This window comes from Trematomus bernacchii, unplaced genomic scaffold (assembly GCF_902827165.1).
Source record: "Trematomus bernacchii unplaced genomic scaffold, fTreBer1.1, whole genome shotgun sequence".
Lineage (NCBI taxonomy): Eukaryota > Metazoa > Chordata > Actinopteri > Perciformes > Nototheniidae > Trematomus > Trematomus bernacchii.
Window position 1 is genome coordinate 3701375 of NW_022987477.1, and position 22356 is coordinate 3723730.

Here is a 22356-nt window from a genome sequence, read left to right on the forward strand (position 1 = left end):
CCCAACCCTCTTCTTTTTCCATAAACAGATACAAACACTCTCCTTCTATGGGCCATTGAATCTCAATCACAGCAATCCAGCCTGGAGTTATTTCAGTATAACCCATCTCAGATAGGAACATGGCATATCTTCCTTATATAATGGAGATGGCATATTTTATTCATACATGCTTGGGAAGGCCTACATTGTGAGGGAGGAAGCCTAGATACATGCTGGATGTGAGCCACCCTGTTGCCTGAAATGTCCATGTATTGTGCATTCATTTATTCCATATGAGACATTTGTGTAATTGTGATGCGCCGCAGCAAACCAGGGTTAATGATGTTGCTTTGCAGCAAAAATCCGATATTGCGCCGTTGAAGGTGAAGCTGTAGATTCAGCTTTACTCGTCTGTCACTTGTGTCAGGTCTGCAAAGCCTGCAGTGAAAGCTGCCTCACCTGCAGTGATGTGCAGCTGAAAACAGTCTCAGGGTCTCCAGCATGATGCAGAATAGATGCTGTGTTAAGGGTTTAATTTCTGGGGCGAATTCGGAATAATTAAGCATGAAAGGGGGTCAAATGTATAAGTAGAGACAATCAGGAATCTACGGCTTTAATCCCTAAAAACATCAGTGCTAGTCTTTGAAATCCCCCGAAAGCAGCCAAACCTCGACACATCAAACTGTCCCTTTCCTCCTGATTAGCTTCATCATTAATAAAGCCTTTATTTTCTCTCACTGCAGTGAAACACACACGCACGCTGAGGTAAAAATGTGGCAGCTGCAGGCCTATTGGAGCCCCTAATCCAGCCGGGAGTGTTTATCAGAGCAGAACCTGCTGCTGGCAGATGTTATTAATGATGGATACAGCGGGAGGAAGTGGAAACGTCACAACAGAACGCCAGACAAAATGAAACACTCCTTAGATTCAGGTGTGTGTGTGGTTCGCAGCAGGCTGAAGCTGACAGGTCTCAGTGTGATGGACGTGTCAGCGTGTCTTTCACTGGTGGTGGGTGAATGTGTCTGCTATTGGTTTGTGAATACTAGTTCTTACAATGTAAGTGTGCAGTGATGAGGCATCTTATTAAAGAAGCTTAACATTGGAAGGGAAAGAGAATCACTAATGTACATCACAAGTTCCCAGACATCAGGCTAATGTCTTCTGTTAGACACACTCTCCAAAACAGACACAACAAATAAACCGATGATACGCACAGCAAAAAAATAATGCATTGAATTTTTAGAAAATGTTGAGGCTTAGAAACGTGTTCGAGAGAAGCAGCTGAAAACAGGAAGTATTAGGGGCCTTTGCTTCGTAAAGGACCTTAACAAAACAGTAATCAGTCAATAGTTTGCATGACTCCTCTCAGCAATCACTTCATAAGAGGAAGCATCCCGAAATTCAACAAAAAGAGACCTTCTTCAAAACCACTACTGGCAGGGAAGTAAAGCAAGTCTTCCTAACAAGGTTTCCAATCCACAAAGACCTCTGCTTCAAATAAAGAAGATTGTTTGAGGACACGGAGCAGTGGCTGTTATTGAGATGCAGAGCCGTGAACCTCAGGCAACAATTTCCTGTCAGATTTGATGGCACGAAACTTTTTATTCTGCGTCTTTGAGAAGACGAGCCGACACACTCCACCTGTTTATTAGATAAAGTCAGCAATCAGCCGAGCTCTGGCAGATAAGCCTCTCTGCCGCTCCATCGCTTAGCGTCGCCTAAATCACATCATCTCTGGCGTATTACTGCGACCTCCAGGCATTAGGCGATGTTCTCCAGCGCTCTTATGCAGAGGGACGTTCAGAGGGGACAAACGGAGCTGACCATGCACTTGTTGGATGATAGCGGGATGGGAATCGGCCTCTTTAACGGCCTGGTGGATCAGGAGCTGTGTATGGAAACAACCTCGAGTGCTCAGAAGTCCAGCAGACCTCAAAGTAACTGTTAGAGTCTTGAAGCTGTCCCTGAAGATGCTCTGGGGAGGTTTTGTGTGCATTGTTTTTTGCCAAAAGCATGTTTAGGCCAATAGAGAGGCGAAGTCCCGCCCTTTCCGGGGGAGCTCCATGGGACCTTATTTAGGAAAAAGTATGTATTGAAGTCAATGGAGAGAGAAAGATTATCTTTCGATCCCGTTTGAATTGTGCCACGAATTACACATCTGATGTTTGTCAATTTAAAAGATAATTTTGCAAGTCAAATTTTTTTAAATGTGTCGTAAAACTGTGAAGTAACACTTTTTTGTGTGTGAAACCGCTCAATGAACTACATCTCCCGTCTCGCACCACACACCAAGACGGCCGTCACGTTGGCACATTTCACTTCTTTCTTTCAGAATGAGGCGAAAAGTATTAAAAGAGGTGAAAATCACTCCAAGTCTGGGCATGTTGAGAGCTGTACATACACACAAGGGGAGTTAGTCGGTTCCTTAGAGCCAGCATGCGGGACCGGGATTCTGGGATTTGTAGTCTTTCTAGTTGCGTATTTTTCATAGTCTTATATTTCAACAGTTTTGCGACAAACTGACTTTTTTTACATGGAAATTATTTTTTAAGATTGACAAACTATGTGTAATTCGTGGCACAATTCAAACGGGATCGAAAGATACGTTTTCTCTCTCCATTCGACTTCAATACATACTTTTTCCGAAATAAGGTCCCATGGTGGTCACCGGAAAGGGAGGGACTTCGCCTCTCTATAGAGTGGTGCAGCAATGATGTCATTTTGTAGTCCGTTCCCGACGTTAGCATTGCTAAGGATTTTTAGGACACCTTATTTCAGGCTTCAACAAGGAAACCGGAAGTTAACCCATTTCCGGGTTTGAGGACTCATTCCTGCACCACTCTATAGTGAAGTATGTGCGAGCTGACTAGGAGAAACAAAGAGGAACTGATTTGAAAAGAGGGAATGTCCTCACATGCATATTTAATCAACAAAGTGCTGCTCAGGTGTGAAACTGTTTCTCCCCTGCTAAATATTTCACATCATATCAAAGCTTGTTTCTTCTCTGAATCTGAATTGGATATTTATAAAGAGTCACAGTGGATAATTAGGATGTGTTACTCCCGAATCCTTGCACATTTGGGGAAATGCACAATTGCAGTTTCTATATTTATTCAGTTTTTTGATGTTTGTGCGTACACACCACAACATCTGTGGCCCCCGAGCGGAGCATCTCAGGTCAGTGTAGGCTTGTTTTTCTCCATCTGCAATGCCCCACACTGCACAAAAGCACCAACTCTACTAGGGATGTTCATGAATAATTTATAATAAATGATTCTGTGTTGTGTAGTTACGTTGATTACGCTCAATCAATGCATCTATTATAAAGCTGCTGTGGAATGTAGTCCGTTTGAGGAAGTTTCTAATTAGATGAGACATGTTTTGATCAGTTTTATAACCTGGAATTTGAAGGCATGCAAAGTTAAAAGAGTGTTTTGTATTTATAGTGGTGGTTTGGTGTCCAACGCGGAGTCAAGGATGGAAATCTGTTTTAGTGGCACTTCTTTTGCTCGTATTTGCATTTAAGCGTCATTTAACAGTGGATTTATTTATGCTTTACCATCAATATCTGGTAACTTGATAACTTTATTGTATTGTTTATTTATTGATCAAGGAAGGTCCCATTGAGAGTCCAAGGAGTCCTGTTAAAGACGGCAGCATAAAAAGTTACATATTTTCAAATGTTAGAACACACACAGGGAATAAAGGAAAAGAAGACTAGTAAATAAAACTCCAATGATTAGTCAACCAATTCTGATTTACACTTTTATTGTTATTTTGACACTTATCAAGAGAAACAGCAGTTCAATCAGGAGAGACGGTTTTGATAGAATACATATTTATTGCAGAGATACACAAATGAATGTAACAGAGTTTTGGCGATTAGGCCCTGTTGTGCATGAGGTATCATTCGGGAGGGGAGAACCGATCCGATGAAACCCCCTGGGGTCTAGACACTGGTGGTGGTGAATGGATAGTTGGGTTCGGTTTGAAGGGGAGTGGCTTAGCTTGACCCTGGATTCAGAGGGACGGGAGATGAAAAGGGGTGGAGGAGGGTTGCGTTGAGTCACCTGAAATGACAGCTGTCAGAGGGGGGAGAGCAGACTTAAAAGGTTTGGCAGAGCGCTATGATAGGCTCTTGGGAATAGAGCGAAGTGATTGGTTAAGCTGGAGAGTGACGGCCCGATCACTTATTGAGAGGAGAGAGAGTAGTTACATGGGAATAGTAAATGAAGAGTAAAGACAGTCTTCCTGGTTGAACTTATGCTGAGCTTCATTTGTTCAAGCTTCTCAAAACTGAGCATTTCCTGCTTTTCTGATCTTTGTATTTTCCCACATGTTGGTCAAACAGAACAAGACGTCTGACGATGTCCAATTGGAACTTGCGACAGACATTATTCACGCTTTATAGACGTAGTTTAGGTCCAGCAATGGGAAGCTGGACACATGAGAGTTTTGGGGATTTGTAAAGAGTCTTCTGCTGCTGCATGGAGCTGGTTAGAGTTCATCTGGATATTGGCTGATTGCTTCTAATACTCGTCTTGTTGTCTGAGTAGAATTGAGACTCAGGTTTGATCAATAACTATCTCTGCATAGGAGTTGATGTTTCCAGTTCAGTTTGTGTGTTGTTGTTTTTGTGTGTTTTTCATGGAAACAGCCGTGGAGGTCTGCGTTCTATGATTTCCCTCATAGTTTTGGCTGAGTTCAACAAAACAATTCACAGAACAAAGAAATATTTTTTCTGGTTCAAATTGGAAGGAACCCAGTGACAGCTCAGTGATCGGTGCGTTGGCGTGTTGTTAAAATAGAGCCGCTGTCAATCTTTTAGTTTGAGATGACGTCCGACTGCTGGGCTTCATCTGAATACAATGAACACAACTTCCTCTGTGGGCGTCTTATATAATGTGTCTGTTCATATTAGGAAACAAATGATTGACTGAAAATCCATGTTAAGATTTGAAATGACTAAAATAACAATCCGTTTAAAAAATAAATGTAAAATAGGGCGAACATTATGTTTTATCATGTCTGCTCGAGAAGAGTTTGAAAATCCGGACATTTGTGGGAGAATTTTTTTTATTCAGTGGATGACACACGGGAAGCATTTCTTCTTGCTCCTTTGGCCAATGTTCAACACTCTCCTCCAGATTAACATTCAGCAGTCAGAGCCATCATATCTTAAAGAAAACCATTTCCAAAGTTTTCATGAATTAACCATCAGTCTATAAAATGTGGGAAAAACCCCAGAGAATCACATTTTTCTAAAGTGGCACTTCTGTAGTGTTTGAAATGCCCGACCAACCGACTAAGCCTAATATATTCCATTTCTAACAATGCAAAAAAAAGGGAAAAACTGCAAATCCCCACATTGTTAGAGGGTGAGACATAAAGCGGTGAACACATCACTTTAATGGTGACATCTCAAAATGTGAAAATCCGGTATTTTCTATAGTTTGTTTGTGTCTGTTTTAATTTGACGGTTTAACATTGCAATTGGATTGAAGTGGGAGAGATGAGGGGAGAGGTGGCACTAAACAGTGGATTAGGTGTTCAACTGAAAATGGAGTCTAATTATGATAATTGATGAACTGCTAGTGTCATTTATTGACTCACAAAGAAACGAGCAGGCAACCCGTAGTGCAGCGACATGGAATTATTCTCCACATTGATTGTTTGATGAACGGTTTACTCTAATAATATTTGTCAAAAACGCACTTCCAGTTATCACAATCCCCATTGATGACATAACAGTGCTAATTCTTTGACAAAAGATTCAGAGAAAATAGACTTTTTAAAACAACAATGCCACATACTGTATGTTGCTGTTTTTAGCCTCTAAATATAAAGTTTTCTCTCAGTTTTTAATTAATGACGAAATATTTTGGGCTTATTGGTTTGAGGTCAGAGAATGATACAGAAAAAAAAAATACATCCGCTGGACATCTGTGGACACATGTTGTAGATCCAGTGGACTCTTCACAGTCCACACGGCCCCATGTGCTGACAGCCCAAGGTCCCAAAGCGTGACGCATACTTCAGTTCTGTGTGTGTGTGTGTGTGTGTGTATGTGTGTGTGTGTGTGTGTGTGGTGTGTGTGTGTGTGGTGTGTGTGTGTGTGTGTGTGGTGTGTGTGTGTGTGTGTGTGTGTGTGTGTGTGTCGTGTGTGTGTGTTGTGTGTGTGGTGTGTGTGTGTGTGTGTGTGTGTGTGTGTGTGTGTGTGTGTGTGTGTGTGTGTGTGTGTGTGTGTGTGTGTGTGTGTGTGTGTGTGTGTGTGTGTGTGTGTGTGTGTGTGTGTGTGTGTGTGTGTGTGTGTGGTGTGTGTGTGTGTGTGTGTGTGTGTGTGTGGTGTGTGTGTGTGTGTGTGTGTGTGTGTGTGTGTGTGTGTGTGTGTCGTGTGTGTGTGTGTGTGTGTGTGTGTGTGTGTGTGTGTGTGTGCTGGAGGTAGATTTGGTTACCATGGTGGCTTGTGGGTGGACTGTCTGTTTATGATAATGTGATAAGACAGAGAGAGAGAGATCAAATAAAGCGGGACAAAGGGAAAAATAGGAAGGTTCTGCGGCCATTTAATAGTCTGATAATGTTGTTTTCTGACACACACCCCTTAGGGATTATATCTTTTAAAAATGTATACTAATGTTGATATGATGCCTGATTTCTGTACCAAACGCTACTTTAAAAAAACCTCTTTTGGTTAAAAACTTAGATGACAAAATAAGTTCTCTAGATGTTGTCTTAACAGAAGCGGCTGCACGACAACTTTACCTGAATAAAATAATTCAAAATGTAAGTAGACTACCGTTCAGATCAGCCTATTAATAACACCTTGACACTTAATATTTCCCAGAGCTCTAAAATAATTTAAAGCAAAAACTGTGAGGGAAATAGAAACCATCAACTTTCAGGATTTATAATCAGTCCCTCAAAATCAAAGATGGAGGTGAAGTTAAAGTCCTGAATGCAAAGCAGCGTAATAAAACTGATCGAGTAGAAGGTGCAGATCTGTTAAATACACCGGGCAGGTGTTTTATTGCATATTTCTGCAGGTTAGTCAGCACGGATGTGGTCTCATAACGGGACCGGTGGTTGCAGGTAATAAAAAACCCTGACACGGGCATCACTACTTAATCACTTTTTAGTTTGAACATATCAGAATTGGCATATTTCAATATATCTGGTGTAATAAATATCCTGTAAATAATATTTGAGGCAATCAAATTCCGTGCCTGTTGGACAGACATCCCAGAATGGAAATGGGAAGTATTAGGGACGATGTGTTCATTACAGAGGACATCGCAGGTTTACGGTGAACCTGCCAACATTGGTTTTCAGAGTTTTTTTCTCCTGGCTGGGAGCTGCAGACCTGTTGGCTTCAGGATCTCAGCGGGCGGAAAAACTCCAATCTGCAGCCGGCCGATCGATTCTCCCTCAGCTGCGTGCCATTAAAACAGCCGAGTGTGAGAGAGAGAGAGGAGAGGGAGCGAGGAGACGGAGGAAAGTAATTAGGCTGCCAATACAGACTGGTATCACACACACACACATCACACAGAGACACAAACATATGCACACACCCTGGCAGGTATCATTACCCCACTGCTCACATCCGATGCTCCAAATCCAAGATGGCCGTCTCGGTCCTTTTTTCTCCAGGAGAACCGTTGCTAGGCAACACCCTCCCTGCTCTGCTGCGCTGCGTGTGGAAGATGGCGTCTCCCCATGGACCTGTGTGTGTGTGTGTGTGTGTGTGTGTGGGGGTGTGTGTGTGTGTGAGAGAGAGAGAGAGAGAGAGTGAGAGAGAGAAGAAGCAGGAATGTTGTTATGCTGCGGTTGATCTGAGAAAAGGCCTCACTTGGATACAACACACACACACACACACACACACACACACACACACACACACACACACACACACACACACAGACACGCTCACACACACGCAGAAGCACAGATGAGCAGATTGGACCCAGATGTTCTGGCCGTTGTCCATGGTCCGATTGTGAAATGCAGACTCTTGTCGTTTTTTCTCTCTTTATTTAAAAAAAAAAATGTGGTCTAATATCCGACACTCCTTTTTCTTTCAGCCACAATTCATTCACTCTCTCAATAAAAACAGACGCCACACAGCTCTGCAGCAGACCTGCTTACATATTTTATATTCAAGCTCATTCAGGAATTTGCAACCGTTTACCCTGTTTGAGTTTTGGCCATGCATGTAGTCCAGAGACCTCCCCAGGAATGTTTAGTTCATTAAGCTGAGAGAAAGATGTCCCTCTCTCTAAGATATGCATCTTTTAATTGGATCTTGAACATTGCAGAAGCCAGCAGTTAGTTATGTAGTCGATATGTGTTTGTATGCAAAGATGCACAGCTGCAACTATGCCCTGGAGCCATACACACACCCCCCCCCCCACACACCCAGAATAGAAGGAAGGAACGCAATCTGTGTGCAAACAGCTGAGTTCATTTTTTGGCAAATGGAACGAGCGCTCAGGTGTGATAAATTATCTTCTTTCAAAAGAAACAACAGCTTTGCAGAACACAAGCAACAACAAATAGACTAGTGATCCAAGTTTTTAAACAAAGATGACATCTGGTGATGTGTTTCCAGTCATTGTTTTATTTCTTATTCAATTATATCTGTGCAATATTTACCCGAACCTTCTTATTCTTGAGACATAAAACAGTTTTTTGTATTTTCATGGCTTCTGTCTCCATCAACAGAAATCTAATATATCCAGTTGTTGGCTTTTAATACTAATATTTGTATCGGAAAATGTACTTTTTCTCAACAAACAGACATCTTTCAACTTTGTTAAACAAGTGGAACTGTTGTTGTATTTTTACATATTTCGAGTAGCAAGATATTTCTCATAGTGTGATGAAATGCCCACCTGCCAGCTGCCTTGTTTATAGCATATTATCACAACAGCATGTTCGTGTGCACGCAATTCTTTTTCTGAATTTCTTACACAGTTGTGTTGGATTAGCTTCCCTGTTGTAGGCGAGGTAAACCTCTCTGTGGCACTCAAAAGGAATCAATAATTAGAAAACCGGTGTGAGGCAGTTTAGCAGTATTTAATGGGGACAAACGAGGAGGTATTAGCCCTGCTCAAGGACCCCGGGGTGCTGTGTGATTGACAGATGTTGGAGAGGCGGGGGCAGCAGAAACCCCCTGAGGGACTCTGATGATTCTCCATGTTCCGCCTCCACTCTGACCTCTGCTGCTGTCCACTCTTACCCTCATACTGGAAATGTCTTATCTTCATGTCAGGTGTATTTCCACCTCTTTATCAAGCAATCAGCTCAAAAAATATATCATATTTTTCGTTATGATGAAAACCTGTTCTTTGGTAGACTTCTCTGGATGGTAGTTTGTATGGAGAGGAGAGGAAGAACAGGCAATTAGCATTAAAAATGTATATCATCTTCATCGTACGATCTACATTAAGTCGAGAGTACTACAGTCTTCTAGTATTTCTGGTTGCCGATGGCTGTTACCAGTGTCCCTCTTTATAGAATAAGATCTGAAAGAAGTTCACACAACAAATCTAGACTGGCGTTGAATTAGGCGCTAACTGAGAGGTGCGACGTTGCCATATATCTGCTGTAACATTGGGTGATGGTGTACCCTGCGATGGAGAATGTATGGAGGCGATGATGGAGTTCTTTTGCGAGCTGAATAATGAATGAGAGCTTCTCCACACATCTGGCCATTTACATCATTCTCAGATTGTCTTATTCAGGAAGTAACATGTGGGATGTATCCTCCCTGATTCCAACATGAGATTCTGTGGGCGGTTTTATGTAATTTGGTGTTTCGGACCTAGAGTTGTAACTGTTGGTCTCCTGTGTGACACGATAAGCTCCTTCCATTGTTTCTATCCTTGGAAACAGCCTCACCCCAAGTCCTCTTCTCAGCAAGGTCGATTTTGTCTCAACGGTTTTTATTATTTGCGGGGAGGAGTCTGTCTTCTCTTGAGGAAACTACAAAATGACACTACTGACTGACGGAAGAAACATTTTAGGTTTTGATTTCCTGAAATAATGGTGCCATATAAGGTGCCAACCAATTATGGAGACTAACATTCACACACACTCACAGCCATTGGCCCTCAGGAGCAAACTTGGGGTTGAGTCTCATGCCCAAGGACACATCAACATGTTGACTGCAGAGGCTGGGGATCGAACCATCGACCTCCTGATTGAAGCTCTCCCTCCCTAAAGAAACGTACCCATTGTAATATCAGACATCCAGATTCCAGAGGCTTCAGGGGGCCAGCTAAAGTTGACTTCATCGTTCTTTTTTCTTTTCATTTTCATTATCACATCATAATCCTTTCTGTTGTTTTATTTATGTTTCTCATGTTTTCATATCTTGAATTAACACTTTAGACGGAGACAATAAAAGACTGTGAGAGACAGAAGAGGCTGTGGGACATGATGAGACAAAGTGTCTCGCATTCAAACTGAGGGCCATGTGCTTATAGGCTGTCCAACAAGCCACCAGCACTCCCCTCCAAGTTAAAAAATAATGTTTAATCCTGATAAAGTGAATAAAAATCAAAGCGGCCCCACAGCCGTCGCTGGCTCTCTCACTCTATCTATCTCTATCTGTTTGCAGGGGACATCACTCAGAAGGGTTATGAGAAGAAGCGGTCCAAACTGATCAGGGCATATTTTCCACATGCTGGAGGTAATTTAGCGACCTCTGACCTCCACAACACACAGATTAAATCTTCATATACATCACTGCTAGGGTATCAATCTGGGAACATGACAAATACAGCTGTGAATGGAGTGGTGCAGGAATGAGTCAGCATTTTACTTCAAGTTTTGTCCTACAACATAAAAACTGTCAGTAAATACCCTACTAGTGAAATTCTGAAACTTCTATATGTTATAAAAAAGCCGGTAGCTAACAAGTGACTAAATAAGACTACTAAACGTCATCACGTCAATAACTAGCCGCCTTTAGCTTAGCCGCATTGACGTGATGTAGCATAACATTAGCTTTTTACTTCTAGCAATTTCATTTAAACTTTAAAAATCATAAAAGTGGTGTAAATCTGTGGAGATTAGTTTGCTGAACTAAACGTTTAAGTATCATAAATGTGTGTTTGCCGGAGAGTTTATATTCTCAAATCCAATAGCTTTTTGTGGAGGGAGCCCGAGGGATGCTAACTTCCGGGTCGGTCTACAAAGAAAATGTCATCCCTGCACCACTCTATATACTCTACTCTATCGATTTAGTCTTCAGCTGCCGTCACTAGTAAATGTAGGTTAAGACTCCCTCGAGCTCAGCCTGGGGCTCTCTGAACGTCCTGCCTCCACACACACGCACGCACGCACGCACGCATGCACGCACACACGCTTTTTCGTCCATTACACAGATGTATCTCCGGTTTCAGAATGGGTCACAAACTACCAAGGGGGGATATAATGTCAGAGCAAAAATACCACATTATTATAATTTAATTTGTTTATGTTCTTTTTTAATTATTTTGTTTTATGATGTCAGAAAAATAATATTTTTCTGCCGATTCAAATCATCTCCATGTTTCTTTTTTTCCGCACTGGATTTATTGCTTTTGCGAAACGTGTATGTGCATATCTCTGTGTGTGTGTCTGTGTATGTTGATATATATATGTGTGTGTGTATCCGCCTGCTTGCCTGCTTGCCTCTGTAGGGATGGAGGGGCCCCTGTCGCACCGGGCCCCACTCGGCCCTCCGTCTGCTGCCCGTTTCCACCGGCGGCGGACCTCAGGCACCAGAGACGAGCGCTATCGATCAGGTACAGAGAACAACACGATACACTGCTGTTAATGTGCTCAATATTCGCTATATTACATATAAATATCAGTTTATAAGCTTCTTAGTTTTTGCAACTGTCTGTAAATATACACAACTTTATAATAAAATGCACATATTTAACTTTTTCTAGACTAAACACAGGTATGATCCTAAGTTAAACAAATATGAGGTTATCATGAGGTTGTTCACATCGCAATTTATCAGTGGATGTTTGCTGGAACTACTTGTAAACAGCGTGTTTCCTGACGGACACACACAGCGTTGAGACCGGTCAGCACCGATGCAGACTCGCTGTTTGAGGGCTTGATAACCCACTCCCCCTCCACACTCGTTGGTTTGGAACAGCACTTAATGTGGCGGACCCTCCGTGCGAACGCGCAAACGGAGGGGTAGTGTGTAGGGGTAGGGTTTTTCTAACAAAAGTTTATAATGCAAGCAGAAATATTATATATTCAATATCAAGTCCTCCTATTAACTGCACTGATGTAAAGAGCTTTTTAACTGCCAACATCTCATCTTCAATAATTAAACATCGGGCTCTCTAATGGCCCTATCTGCTTTAATGTGATTCAAAATATATTTATACAAAGTTAAGCTACTAAATAAGAAATTCAAAAAGATGAAGCACTGCAAACTCATGCAGCTTCTTCCTATTGGCAGTTTAATGATATTATACTTATTATTGATTTCCACTTAGGTAGCTATATTATATTGCACTGCAACTCATATATTGATATTTGACTCCTTCCATTAAAAGTATTTAAAAATCCAATCCTATATTCAGATACAAAATGTGTGAGTGAATGTCTCTCTCTCTCTCTATCTCTCTCTCTATCTCTCTCTATCTCTCTCTCTTTCTCTCTATCTCTCTCTCTCTCTATATCTCTCTCTCTCTCTCTCTCTCAGACGTCCACACTGAGGCGGTGCAGGCGGTGCTGGCGCGACACGTGGAGAGGAAGGTTGCCGTGCCGATGCCTTCCAAACGACGCTCGTTGGTGGTGCAGACCTCCATGGACGCATACACACCTCCAGGTGAAGGACTCAAACACACACCTGCACACATCTTCAGTTATTCAACACAACCTCCTGATGAGAACAGTTCTTGGAGAGAATTCATTAAAAGCAAACATTTTCCTGTGACTTTGCATTTAAAAATGCTTGGAAAGCGCTCTCACACACACACACATTGGTTTTCTAGGCCAAACTGGGTTGCTCTAAGAATAAAACGTGACCCCAGAGCGGCTGCCCAGTGCCCAGACAGGATTATATAGTAATGCTGTGTCTCTTTCCATCAGAGGAACACACTCATTCCACAATTAAACTGCAAACATGCACATTTTCTGAAGCATGCCAACCCCACTGACAGATTTACAGTAAAAACAAACACAGTTGTAATGTTGCAGCCAGTAAACTACGTTAAATGTGTCTGTCCATTCAAATAAATCAATCAATTTGACCTGAATGTAAAGCACCTTTTCATACAGGCTAGTGCAGATGACTGACAAGCCCAGAATACGACGAATAGAGTGCCACAGTGACGCGTCCTAAAACCCGGAAGTGAGTTAGCATTTTACCACTTCCGGTTCCTTCGCTAAAAACCAATGCAATTTCTCCATAGGATTTTGGAAAAGAGCTGGAAATAAGGTCTGTGGTTGAGACACATTTAAGAGACGGATCACGTTTTGTTCTACGACATTAAATACATCAGCAGTGACCCCACTGGTGATTTCTGAAGAGTTTCCGTGTCTGAAAAACGATGGTTGTTACCAAGTGGCTGAATAGGACAACAGAAGTTGTCGAGGCCGTTGTACGTCATTACGCCGAACACGTAAACACTCCCACTAAGTTTGTTTGCCCTGTTCTGCTTGAAAGCAATTACCTGCCTTCTGCAAACTGTTAAAACAAACGCTTCAACTTGTACAATTTTTAATCTGTATGTTTGAATATGGATCTTAAGTCGGCGTGACATTGAAGCAGCGACCCTGCTGTAGTTCCTTTATAGCATAACGTTAGCATTTTGCTTCTGGCGATTAGATTTATGATTAGAAAATTATAAAAGTAGGGTAGACATGTAGATATTATCCGGCTGAACAAAACGTGACCCGTCTCTTAAATGTGTGTCAACCACAGACCTGATTTCCAGCTATTTTCCAAAATCCTATGGAGAAATTGCATTGCTTTTTGTCGAAGGAACCGGAAGGAGTTTACTTCCGGGTTTTAGGACGCGTCAGTGTGGCACTCTATAGGAACTGGACAATGGGATGTAAAACGTTGTGAATCAGTCAGTAAGATAGAATGCAGTTCTAAAGCTTAAATAACAAAACATGTACAACTTAAATACAATAAATAAAGTTAATACTATAATGTGAATCATGCAAAGCCTGCCTGAGAAATAAGTTTTGATCTTAACACTTCAGACAGACTTTACCAGCAGCTTGGAGCCTGAGAGCTAAACGCTGACTCATTGGAGGTGAATTTGACCTTTACCTCAAATATGAGCTCATTGGATTGAACATTAATCAAAGTTGATGTCACAATTTGGGTCTTGATTGAATTTTAATGAAGGAAATGTAATAATTTTCCTCACCGTTAATTTGCTTTTTAACCTTTTGAGAAAGGAATTAAGTGAACCTGACGTTTCCCCAAACGCTCACATGTAACAATCTAGAAAATATGGATGGAGAATAGTTAGTAAATCTGCCTCTGCTGATACTTATATTAATGATTGCATTCGACTGGACCCTCTACTGTAAAAAAGTAAATGAAAAGTCAACTGTTTTTAAAAAATGTTTAGCTTCAAGACAGTTATACATAGTTTCTTGTGGCTTCTCTATGGAAGCTGATTTGTGACGTATTGTGTCTGCGAGTTCAAGAAACTGCTACTGCTTCATTTTGAACTATTGTTTCACTAAACTGAAAAACCCATATTCAGATCTGTTTATCATTAAAACACTCTCATGTGGGAGCGACAGTCAGACTCTCTGATTAAATAACATCTTAAATCTCTCTCTGGATTTTAAATGAGGCTTACAGTGCCAGTTTAGCTCTGTGCTTACTAACACTGCATGAGCATGTGCACACCAAAATCATTTAAATGTATATGTGATATGTGCAAAAACAAGAGTTTTAACAAATTGCTATAAAAAAATAACAATGTGCAGATTTTAAAGTGGATGTCAAATTGTGTTATATTTGCTTTCACTAGCCCGACACACACAAACCGGTAACTAACATGTTTATTTCAGAAAATAAAAAGCCAAAATCACTTTTACAAAATGTAATACAAGAGGAGCTTTCCTTCAAGTTGACATCATTTGTTTGTTAAAGGTGGGGCAGGTCGTTCACTTCAGAAACACTTTTTGTTATATTCCATGGAATGCTCTTAACATCCCGAAAGCAATGAATATATTAAATGCTTTGACAATAAATACATAAAAAAATGTCATCTGTGGAAGCCGTGGCGCTGTAAAAAGCACGACCAATCATCTGAGCCGGCCCGGCTAAAATAACTGGATGGCCTACCTGCCTGTCAGCCTTCCATCTGTGCACAAACTTATCTCGTGCCCTCATTGGTCATGTGCGCGTTCGTGTGTGTTGGAGGAGGGGCTCTGTAAGGAAGTCTGAAGGAAGGGGCAAGATTTAGCGAATATTCCCAAAATGTCAATGAGCTGTTGTGTTGATGTTGTGTGAAGGTTTTCTGTTAACCCTCTGCCTCCCACAGGCCTGTCCCCCCTGTGCTCGGACTCGTCGTCGGGCTCAGAGGGAGAGGCGGGGCCCGGGGACGACATGTCGGCCATGGAGCACTGGATGAGCCGCCCGTCACACTTAGGCCCCGCCCACCTGGGCTCCACCTCCTCCTCGTCCTCCTCCACGCAGAGCGGAGGTAGTGGCAACGCCGGGCGGCTGGCCGACTCGCTGGCACACACACACATCTCGCACCTGGCGCACACACACATGGGGCACACACACCTGGGCCAGCTGCACCACCAGCAGAGCCACCTGTCCCAGTCCCACCACGGTACGACTTAAAACTGAGAGATTTACTGTAAATATATGACTTCTTTTAGTTTTAATACAAAAACAGCATATCTGCTGCACATGTAATAATTGTGTTGAATTTCAATACAAAACCAAAAAATAGTTTTACCCATACTTTCTTATATACGTTACTATACATTTGGAGACTTGACTGAAAGCTCCTGCATTCAAATCAGTAATAATGATGAGGATTGTGAATCAGACTTTTTATGCCAGCTTTTGGTACTTGGCAGTTTTCTCTACTTGCCAAGTACTTGGACACATCACAGTATGCAGATTTTCTCACTGTCTTTTTAGCCAGTAACAAACCTTCTGTTGCTTTTATTTTACCATCGCTTCAGTGCTAACCTTCGTATAACAGTCTAACACACCTGCATCTGTGTATCCAGGTATCAGCCACCTGTCTCTGAAGAGGAAGGGGGCTCTGAGTGTGGCGGAGAACGGAGGATCACTGAGGAGATCCTGCGAGTTTGGATCTGACATGCTGTGGCCCCCGCCGCTGGAGTCAGACGGTACGGCCAACACATGAAGAAAAGGGATTATTCAGACTAATATCAGTTAATAAAAAAACAAAGTTAAGGTTAAATATTTCCAGGAAGACAGGCCTACAGGTGTAGGTTAGAAGTGCACATTTCTGATGTTGATTATAGGCCAAAGTCAAAACTACTGATAGATATAACGGATCATAAAGATTGAACAAAGATCTTAAGAGTGGTCGACACTCTGTTTTCTTTTGATTATCAAACATTGGAAGTTACTGATAAGCTTCTTATGATTAAATGATTTGTTTCGATGTTTATTTCTGAATAATTATGTTGAAAGAATAGATAAATGTCATCTGATTATGTGTGAAAATGCACAATAAAAAAAATAAAAAGCTGCCTTATAATAATGATAAAACAACTCCATCAGTAGAGTGATCAACACTGAGTCACCACTGGCTGTTCGTCTGTGTTTGCATCTACCTCCATCTCCATCTGCTGCCTCACTCCCCCCCTCATGTCTCCCTCCAGAGAACCACTCGGCCCCCCCGGATGTGACGGGCTACTCCTCGGACGCGTCCCACCCCCACCCCGAGCGCCACCACATGTCCAACATGGGAACCATCGCCAGGAACACGCAGAAGTACGGCAACGCAGAGCGCATGGAGACAGGCGATGGTAAGAGTCCCCGCTGCACCTTCACCACCCCCCACCCCCCAAACCAGACCATAAAGACACTGAAGTCGGGTAAAAATAGAAACTCCTTCGTGAGGAGCAAATTGGACCACCGCCTTAGAGAACTGACCAATTACACTGTCTGTTCATGTCACTCCCCTGGATGAACAGATTGGACTTTTTGTTTTACTTTCATTGTTTTTTTATTTAAAGAAAGCTGACTGAGCGTCTCTGTTCTTTTTCAGCGTGTTTCACAATCATTTCAAAGATAAAGTCCCAGGCCCGGCCAGTGCAACGTCAACTATATATAAGACATCAAAGAAATTAGGAAGTCAAATATGTGCAAGATTTACAATGTGCGAGTAAAACGCAGAAACATCTTATAGAGAGGCGAAGTCCCGCCCATCTACTTCCGACCCATGGGACCTTATTTCGGGAAAATTATGTATTGAAGTCAATGGAGAGAGAAAGATTATCTCTCGATCCCGTTTGAATTGTGCCACGAATTACACATATGATGTTTGTCAATCTTAAAAAATAATTTCCATGTCAAAAAAGTCACAGTTTTGTCGTAAAACTGTTGAAATATAAGACTATGAAAAATACGCAACTAGAAAGACTACAAATCCCAGAGTCCCGGTCCCGCATGCTGGCTCTTACGGAACCGACTAACTCCCCTTGTGTGTATGTACAGCTCTCAACATGCCCAGACTTGGAGTGATTTTCACCTCTTTTAATACTTTCCGCCTCATTCTGAAAGAAAGAAGTGAAATGTGCCAACGTGACGGCCGTCTGGGTGTGTGGTGCGAGACGGGAGATGGAGTTCATTGAGCGTTTCACACAAAAAAAAGTGTTACTTCACAGTTTTACGACACATTTTTATTTTTTTGACTTGCAAAATTATCTTTTAAATTGACAAACATCATATGTGTAATTCGTGGCACAATTCAAACGGGATCGAAAGATAACTTTTCTCTCTCCATTGACTTCAATACATAACTTTTCCGAAATAAGGTCCCATGGAGCTCCCCCGGAAAGGGAGGGACTTCGCCTCTCTATACTGCTGTGAGATAGAATGAGATAAAACAAAATGGACAATCAAATACTGTACAGCAGAATATGTACATTTGTGGAAATGTGGAATTAACAAATGTACCGAATAACAGTTTATTATGTTCATATGTGAGTGGTGAGTTCAGGAGTTCATTGCCTGTGGGATAAAATCGTTCCTGATCATGCAGTCCCAGTTAGAAAATAACCACTTGGCTGTTCCTCTGTGTTTATTATTCATTTATTTCCCGTATATTTCACAAGCCATCTGGAGATTCGAACCAGCGATCCATCAGCAGTCACTATCTTACAAAACGTACCGTTACAGTTGAGGTTTAAAGGAATTATTTTTTGATAAGATAACAAGGAATGTCCTGCATCAGTGTAGAATTATCCAAAAACATTACCCCTACCTCATGTTTATACAAAATATCAGATAACACTTTATTTATCCTGAGGGACATTTTGTGCAGCGCTATAAAGTAGGAAAGATTGCAAATAAAACCAAATATAAAAACAAGATTATGAAAGAAAAAGCTACAAAAACCAAATGTATGTGTGTGGGGTTTTTACAGGTGTTCCAGTCAGCAGTCGCGTGTCAGCTAAAATCCAGCAGCTTGTGAACACGTTGAAGCAGCCTCGCAGACCTCCGCTGCGGGAGTTCTTTGTCGATGACTTTGATGAACTTCTCGAGGGTTAGAAACCGTCTTTGATTCTGTCTGTCTCATTTTCAGCTTTTCCAATCTTTCTTCATACTTTGGAGTCATGAGTGATAAAGATGGTTTCCTTTAGGTGTTCAGCTCCGCCTCCCCTCACTCTGAAACAAGGGGGGAGGGGGGAAACACCTGGAGAGACAACACAGTGTGGAAAAAGTGTAACGCTGCCTGAACATCTTAGAAGAACACAAAGGACATTTTGTCTATCTGTAATGTCAATAAGTACATTTACTCACTAAGTGCCGTACTTGTCTTATTTTGTGGTACTACGGTTCTTTTAATGCTACAATATAATTCTACTCCACTACAATTATGCATATTCTATTTCACTACATTCATCCATTAGCTTTAGTTGCCTAACACATTAAGATGCAAAGAACCTACAAAATATGATGTTTTATAAAACATGAAACTACATAACGTTTTATACAAGTAGGTATATTGTATTTGTTATTTGTACATTATTCCAAAAGTATCAGTGTGGTCTAAATAAACGTTTTTTCATTTAGGTATTTAAGGGTCTCCTACTGTACATACCTACTCTCACACATGTGTCAGTGTAAAGAATGATTTTCACCTAAAGATTCACATGGAAGAGATAAGAGGGAACAGATGATGAAACGCCTGGTTCATATAGAACACAAAGTTCTTCTCCCAGTCATTTAATGTACATTATAGGATGCCAGATACTCCTGCAGATCATTATGTCTGATGTCTGCTTTGCATCTGCTGCATTTGCTGCCGTCTACTTGTGTGGAAAAAGTCAGATTTCCAGTGTGTTTTGTATTTATTTCACCATGTGTTGTGGTCACACAAGATAAAGTCTATATTAGTGGTTTATTTTCTCTGGATCCACATTTTACGACAACGGCTCCTTCCCCTCTGCTGCCTGTAAAGTCAAAATGAAAGCTCCGTTCACACGTTGTACATTCCCACAGTATGTCTGTGTTAATAACAGGTTCTCCTAATTAACCATCAGCGGGTTTCTGAGTGTGATTACAGCTTCCTCACTGCCGTCTCTCTGCTCTGGCTAAATGTTTCCATGTGGTGTTTTGACGAGCACACACACACACAGCGAGCAGTAAAGGTTAGTGGGCTGACGGGGGTCTCTGTCTCCTCATCTCCAGTCCAGCAGCCGGACCCCAACCAGCCGCGGCCGGAGGGGGCGGAGATGATGGCGGTGCGGGGCGAGGCGCTGGGGGTGGTCACCAACTGGCCTCCGTCCCTGGAGGCTGCGCTGCAACGCTGGGGGACCATCTCCCCCAAAGCCCCCTGCCTCACCAGCCTGGACACCGCGGGGAAGCCCCTCTACATCCTCACATACGGTAACGACACCCTCCTGTTGTTCCATCACTCATTAAAATGATTCATTTGTGCGTTAGTATGATAAGACAGTTGAGTGTGTTGGTGGTTTTAATAATTATTCTTGCACTCACTCCAAAGTTCTTAAAGATGGTTGGACTGTAAGAAAATATAATCTACAGTACACACACATTCAAAAGCAGTTAAACGTTTGAGGACCTTGTTTCCATTTGTTATCTGGAATATAATGCCTGGAAGTTTTTATTTTGTGTGTTTTGAAATTGTTCCCAGAAGACCGTGTCTGAACTATTTGCAATTATTTTGTGTGATATTGCAACTGCGATATCATCAGAAAAAATATGCTAAAATTACAACAGTCTTCTCTGCAAGCTATTTTCACGTGTTAATGTATCATTGGTGCTCGAGTTGACTAAAATTACAGGAAAATAAGTTGTAAATCAGACAGAAATAAAGAATCTAAACAGCTGTTGACAGTTTCAGAGACTCTGTGTTTCACAGTAACACGTTTGGTCCGTATTGAAACCCAGCGCTAGTGTTTGGTAATAAAACCCACTCTCTAAATGTCAATAGCCACTTCTCCTGAACATTGAAAAGCGTCATCATCACATCACTCTTTTATTGACTGCATGTCCTCAGAATAGAAATCCAAGAACACACTCATTTTCTTTGAACTCCCCCCCCTCCCCCCTCACTTCCTTTCTCTCTCTCTCTCACACACCCTCACATCCTGTGTCCTCTCCCTGCAGGGAAGCTGTGGTCTCGCAGCATCAAGCTTGCCTACAACATCCTCCACAAACTGGGCAGCAAGCAGGAGCCCATGGTGCGACCGGGGGATCGGGTGAGTCACACTCCTCCCCCCCCCCCCCCCCCTTCTATGTGCAGGTTCCTCTGTAGATGCCAGTTTGTTTGTACAATATAGTTCAATTATAAAAACCTAGTAGTTTGTTACTTATTTTTGAATTAAATCTCCTTTTCTTTGTCAACTTGAATTACTCCGTATCCTTAAATCTTTTTGAAATGAATGTCTTATTTTAGGGAATAGTTTTATATATCTTTATAATATACTTAATTGTATCCTTGCTGAAACTAAAGACTGATTCCACTTGCACACAAAGGATGGAATTAGGAAGGATTTTTCCCTCTTGATTCCTCACCCTGAGCTGTTCAGCATTTCTAACCCCATCCTCTGCCCCCCCCCCCCCCTCTCCAGGTGGCGCTGGTGTTCCCTAACAACGACCCTGTGGCCTTCATGGTGGCTTTCTACGGCTGTCTGCTGGCGGAGGTGGTCCCTGTTCCTATAGAGGTCCCCCTAAGTCGCAAGGTACGTTATGAAATGTGGTTTACACCTGGCTTTGCTGCTCAACAAATCAAGCGCTCCACAGCTTATCTATAGCTTGCTATCCCTTTTCTTTAGTTTGACACCATCACAGGATTAGTTTCTCTACGGGAGGTCAGGTAATTAAGTTTATACAGCGCCACCGTGTAATGTTAATCCTCTCTGCCACGGCCACGTCTGTTTTTCACCCCGACGGCCAGGAACTGCAAACTCCTACTGCGTTTCATCTCAGCTGTGTGTTTGTGTGGACATCTCGGCGATACTGTTGAAACAATGATTGGGATGTGCTAGCAACAAGTAGAGAAAGTAATCCTGTCTGAGGAGAGAGACGTGTCAGAAAGCCAACAAGTTTGACAAGCCGGAGACGAGCCCTCCTGCTGCCCTGCCATCACAGAAACACTCTGCAATCAGCGAGCGACAACTGAGATCCGTCGCCTCCAGAGACCATCATGTCTGCTTTAACAAAACACTTCCTGAAAAGAAAATGCATGTTCTTTTAACTGCCACTTGTACTACTTTATATTATCTCAGATGTTATTGCTCGTCTCTGCAGCAGCCCAAACAGCGTAGGGTCGCGTAGGGCCGCCTCTCTCAAACCCCCTTCCCCCATCCTGCATTTGTGCTGCAGGATTTTCCATAAAATTTGGAGTTTGAGCATGAGGAGAGTGCAGCAGCAGTGCAGCAGACAGCACCTGCGCCGTGAGAGACACATGGGACACACATTTGTGGAAGGAGATGAGACACCACCGTGCAATATGGCCTCCAGTCCAGTCATCCCTACATCTGCATCTAAACTAGGGCAGAATTCATGCTATATTTCCATCACTGTTTACTCCCCCCCCCCTTCCTTTATCATCCAATAGGACGCTGGCAGTCAGCAGATTGGATTCCTGTTGGGCAGCTGTGGCGTTACCGTGGCGCTGACCAGTGACGCCTGCCATAAGGGGC

At 42.3% G+C, this 22356-nt stretch overlaps 1 protein-coding gene across 1 annotated transcript in view; it reads left to right on the forward strand.

Annotated features, from left to right (window-relative positions):
• LOC117494656 (disco-interacting protein 2 homolog C-like) overlaps positions 1-22356 on the forward strand; it is a 43417-nt gene that overhangs the window by 913 nt on the left and 20148 nt on the right. Inside the window, exons 2-12 of the mRNA XM_034145593.1 lie at positions 10598-10669; positions 11664-11768; positions 12695-12820; positions 15510-15806; positions 16216-16338; positions 16840-16986; positions 18609-18728; positions 19877-20074; positions 20819-20910; positions 21283-21393; positions 22272-22356. The exon at positions 22272-22356 is cut by the window's right edge and continues 39 nt beyond it. Of these exons, the coding sequence (XP_034001484.1) occupies positions 10598-10669; positions 11664-11768; positions 12695-12820; positions 15510-15806; positions 16216-16338; positions 16840-16986; positions 18609-18728; positions 19877-20074; positions 20819-20910; positions 21283-21393; positions 22272-22356 (1476 nt within the window). The remainder of the gene's footprint in view (positions 1-10597; positions 10670-11663; positions 11769-12694; positions 12821-15509; positions 15807-16215; positions 16339-16839; positions 16987-18608; positions 18729-19876; positions 20075-20818; positions 20911-21282; positions 21394-22271) is intronic.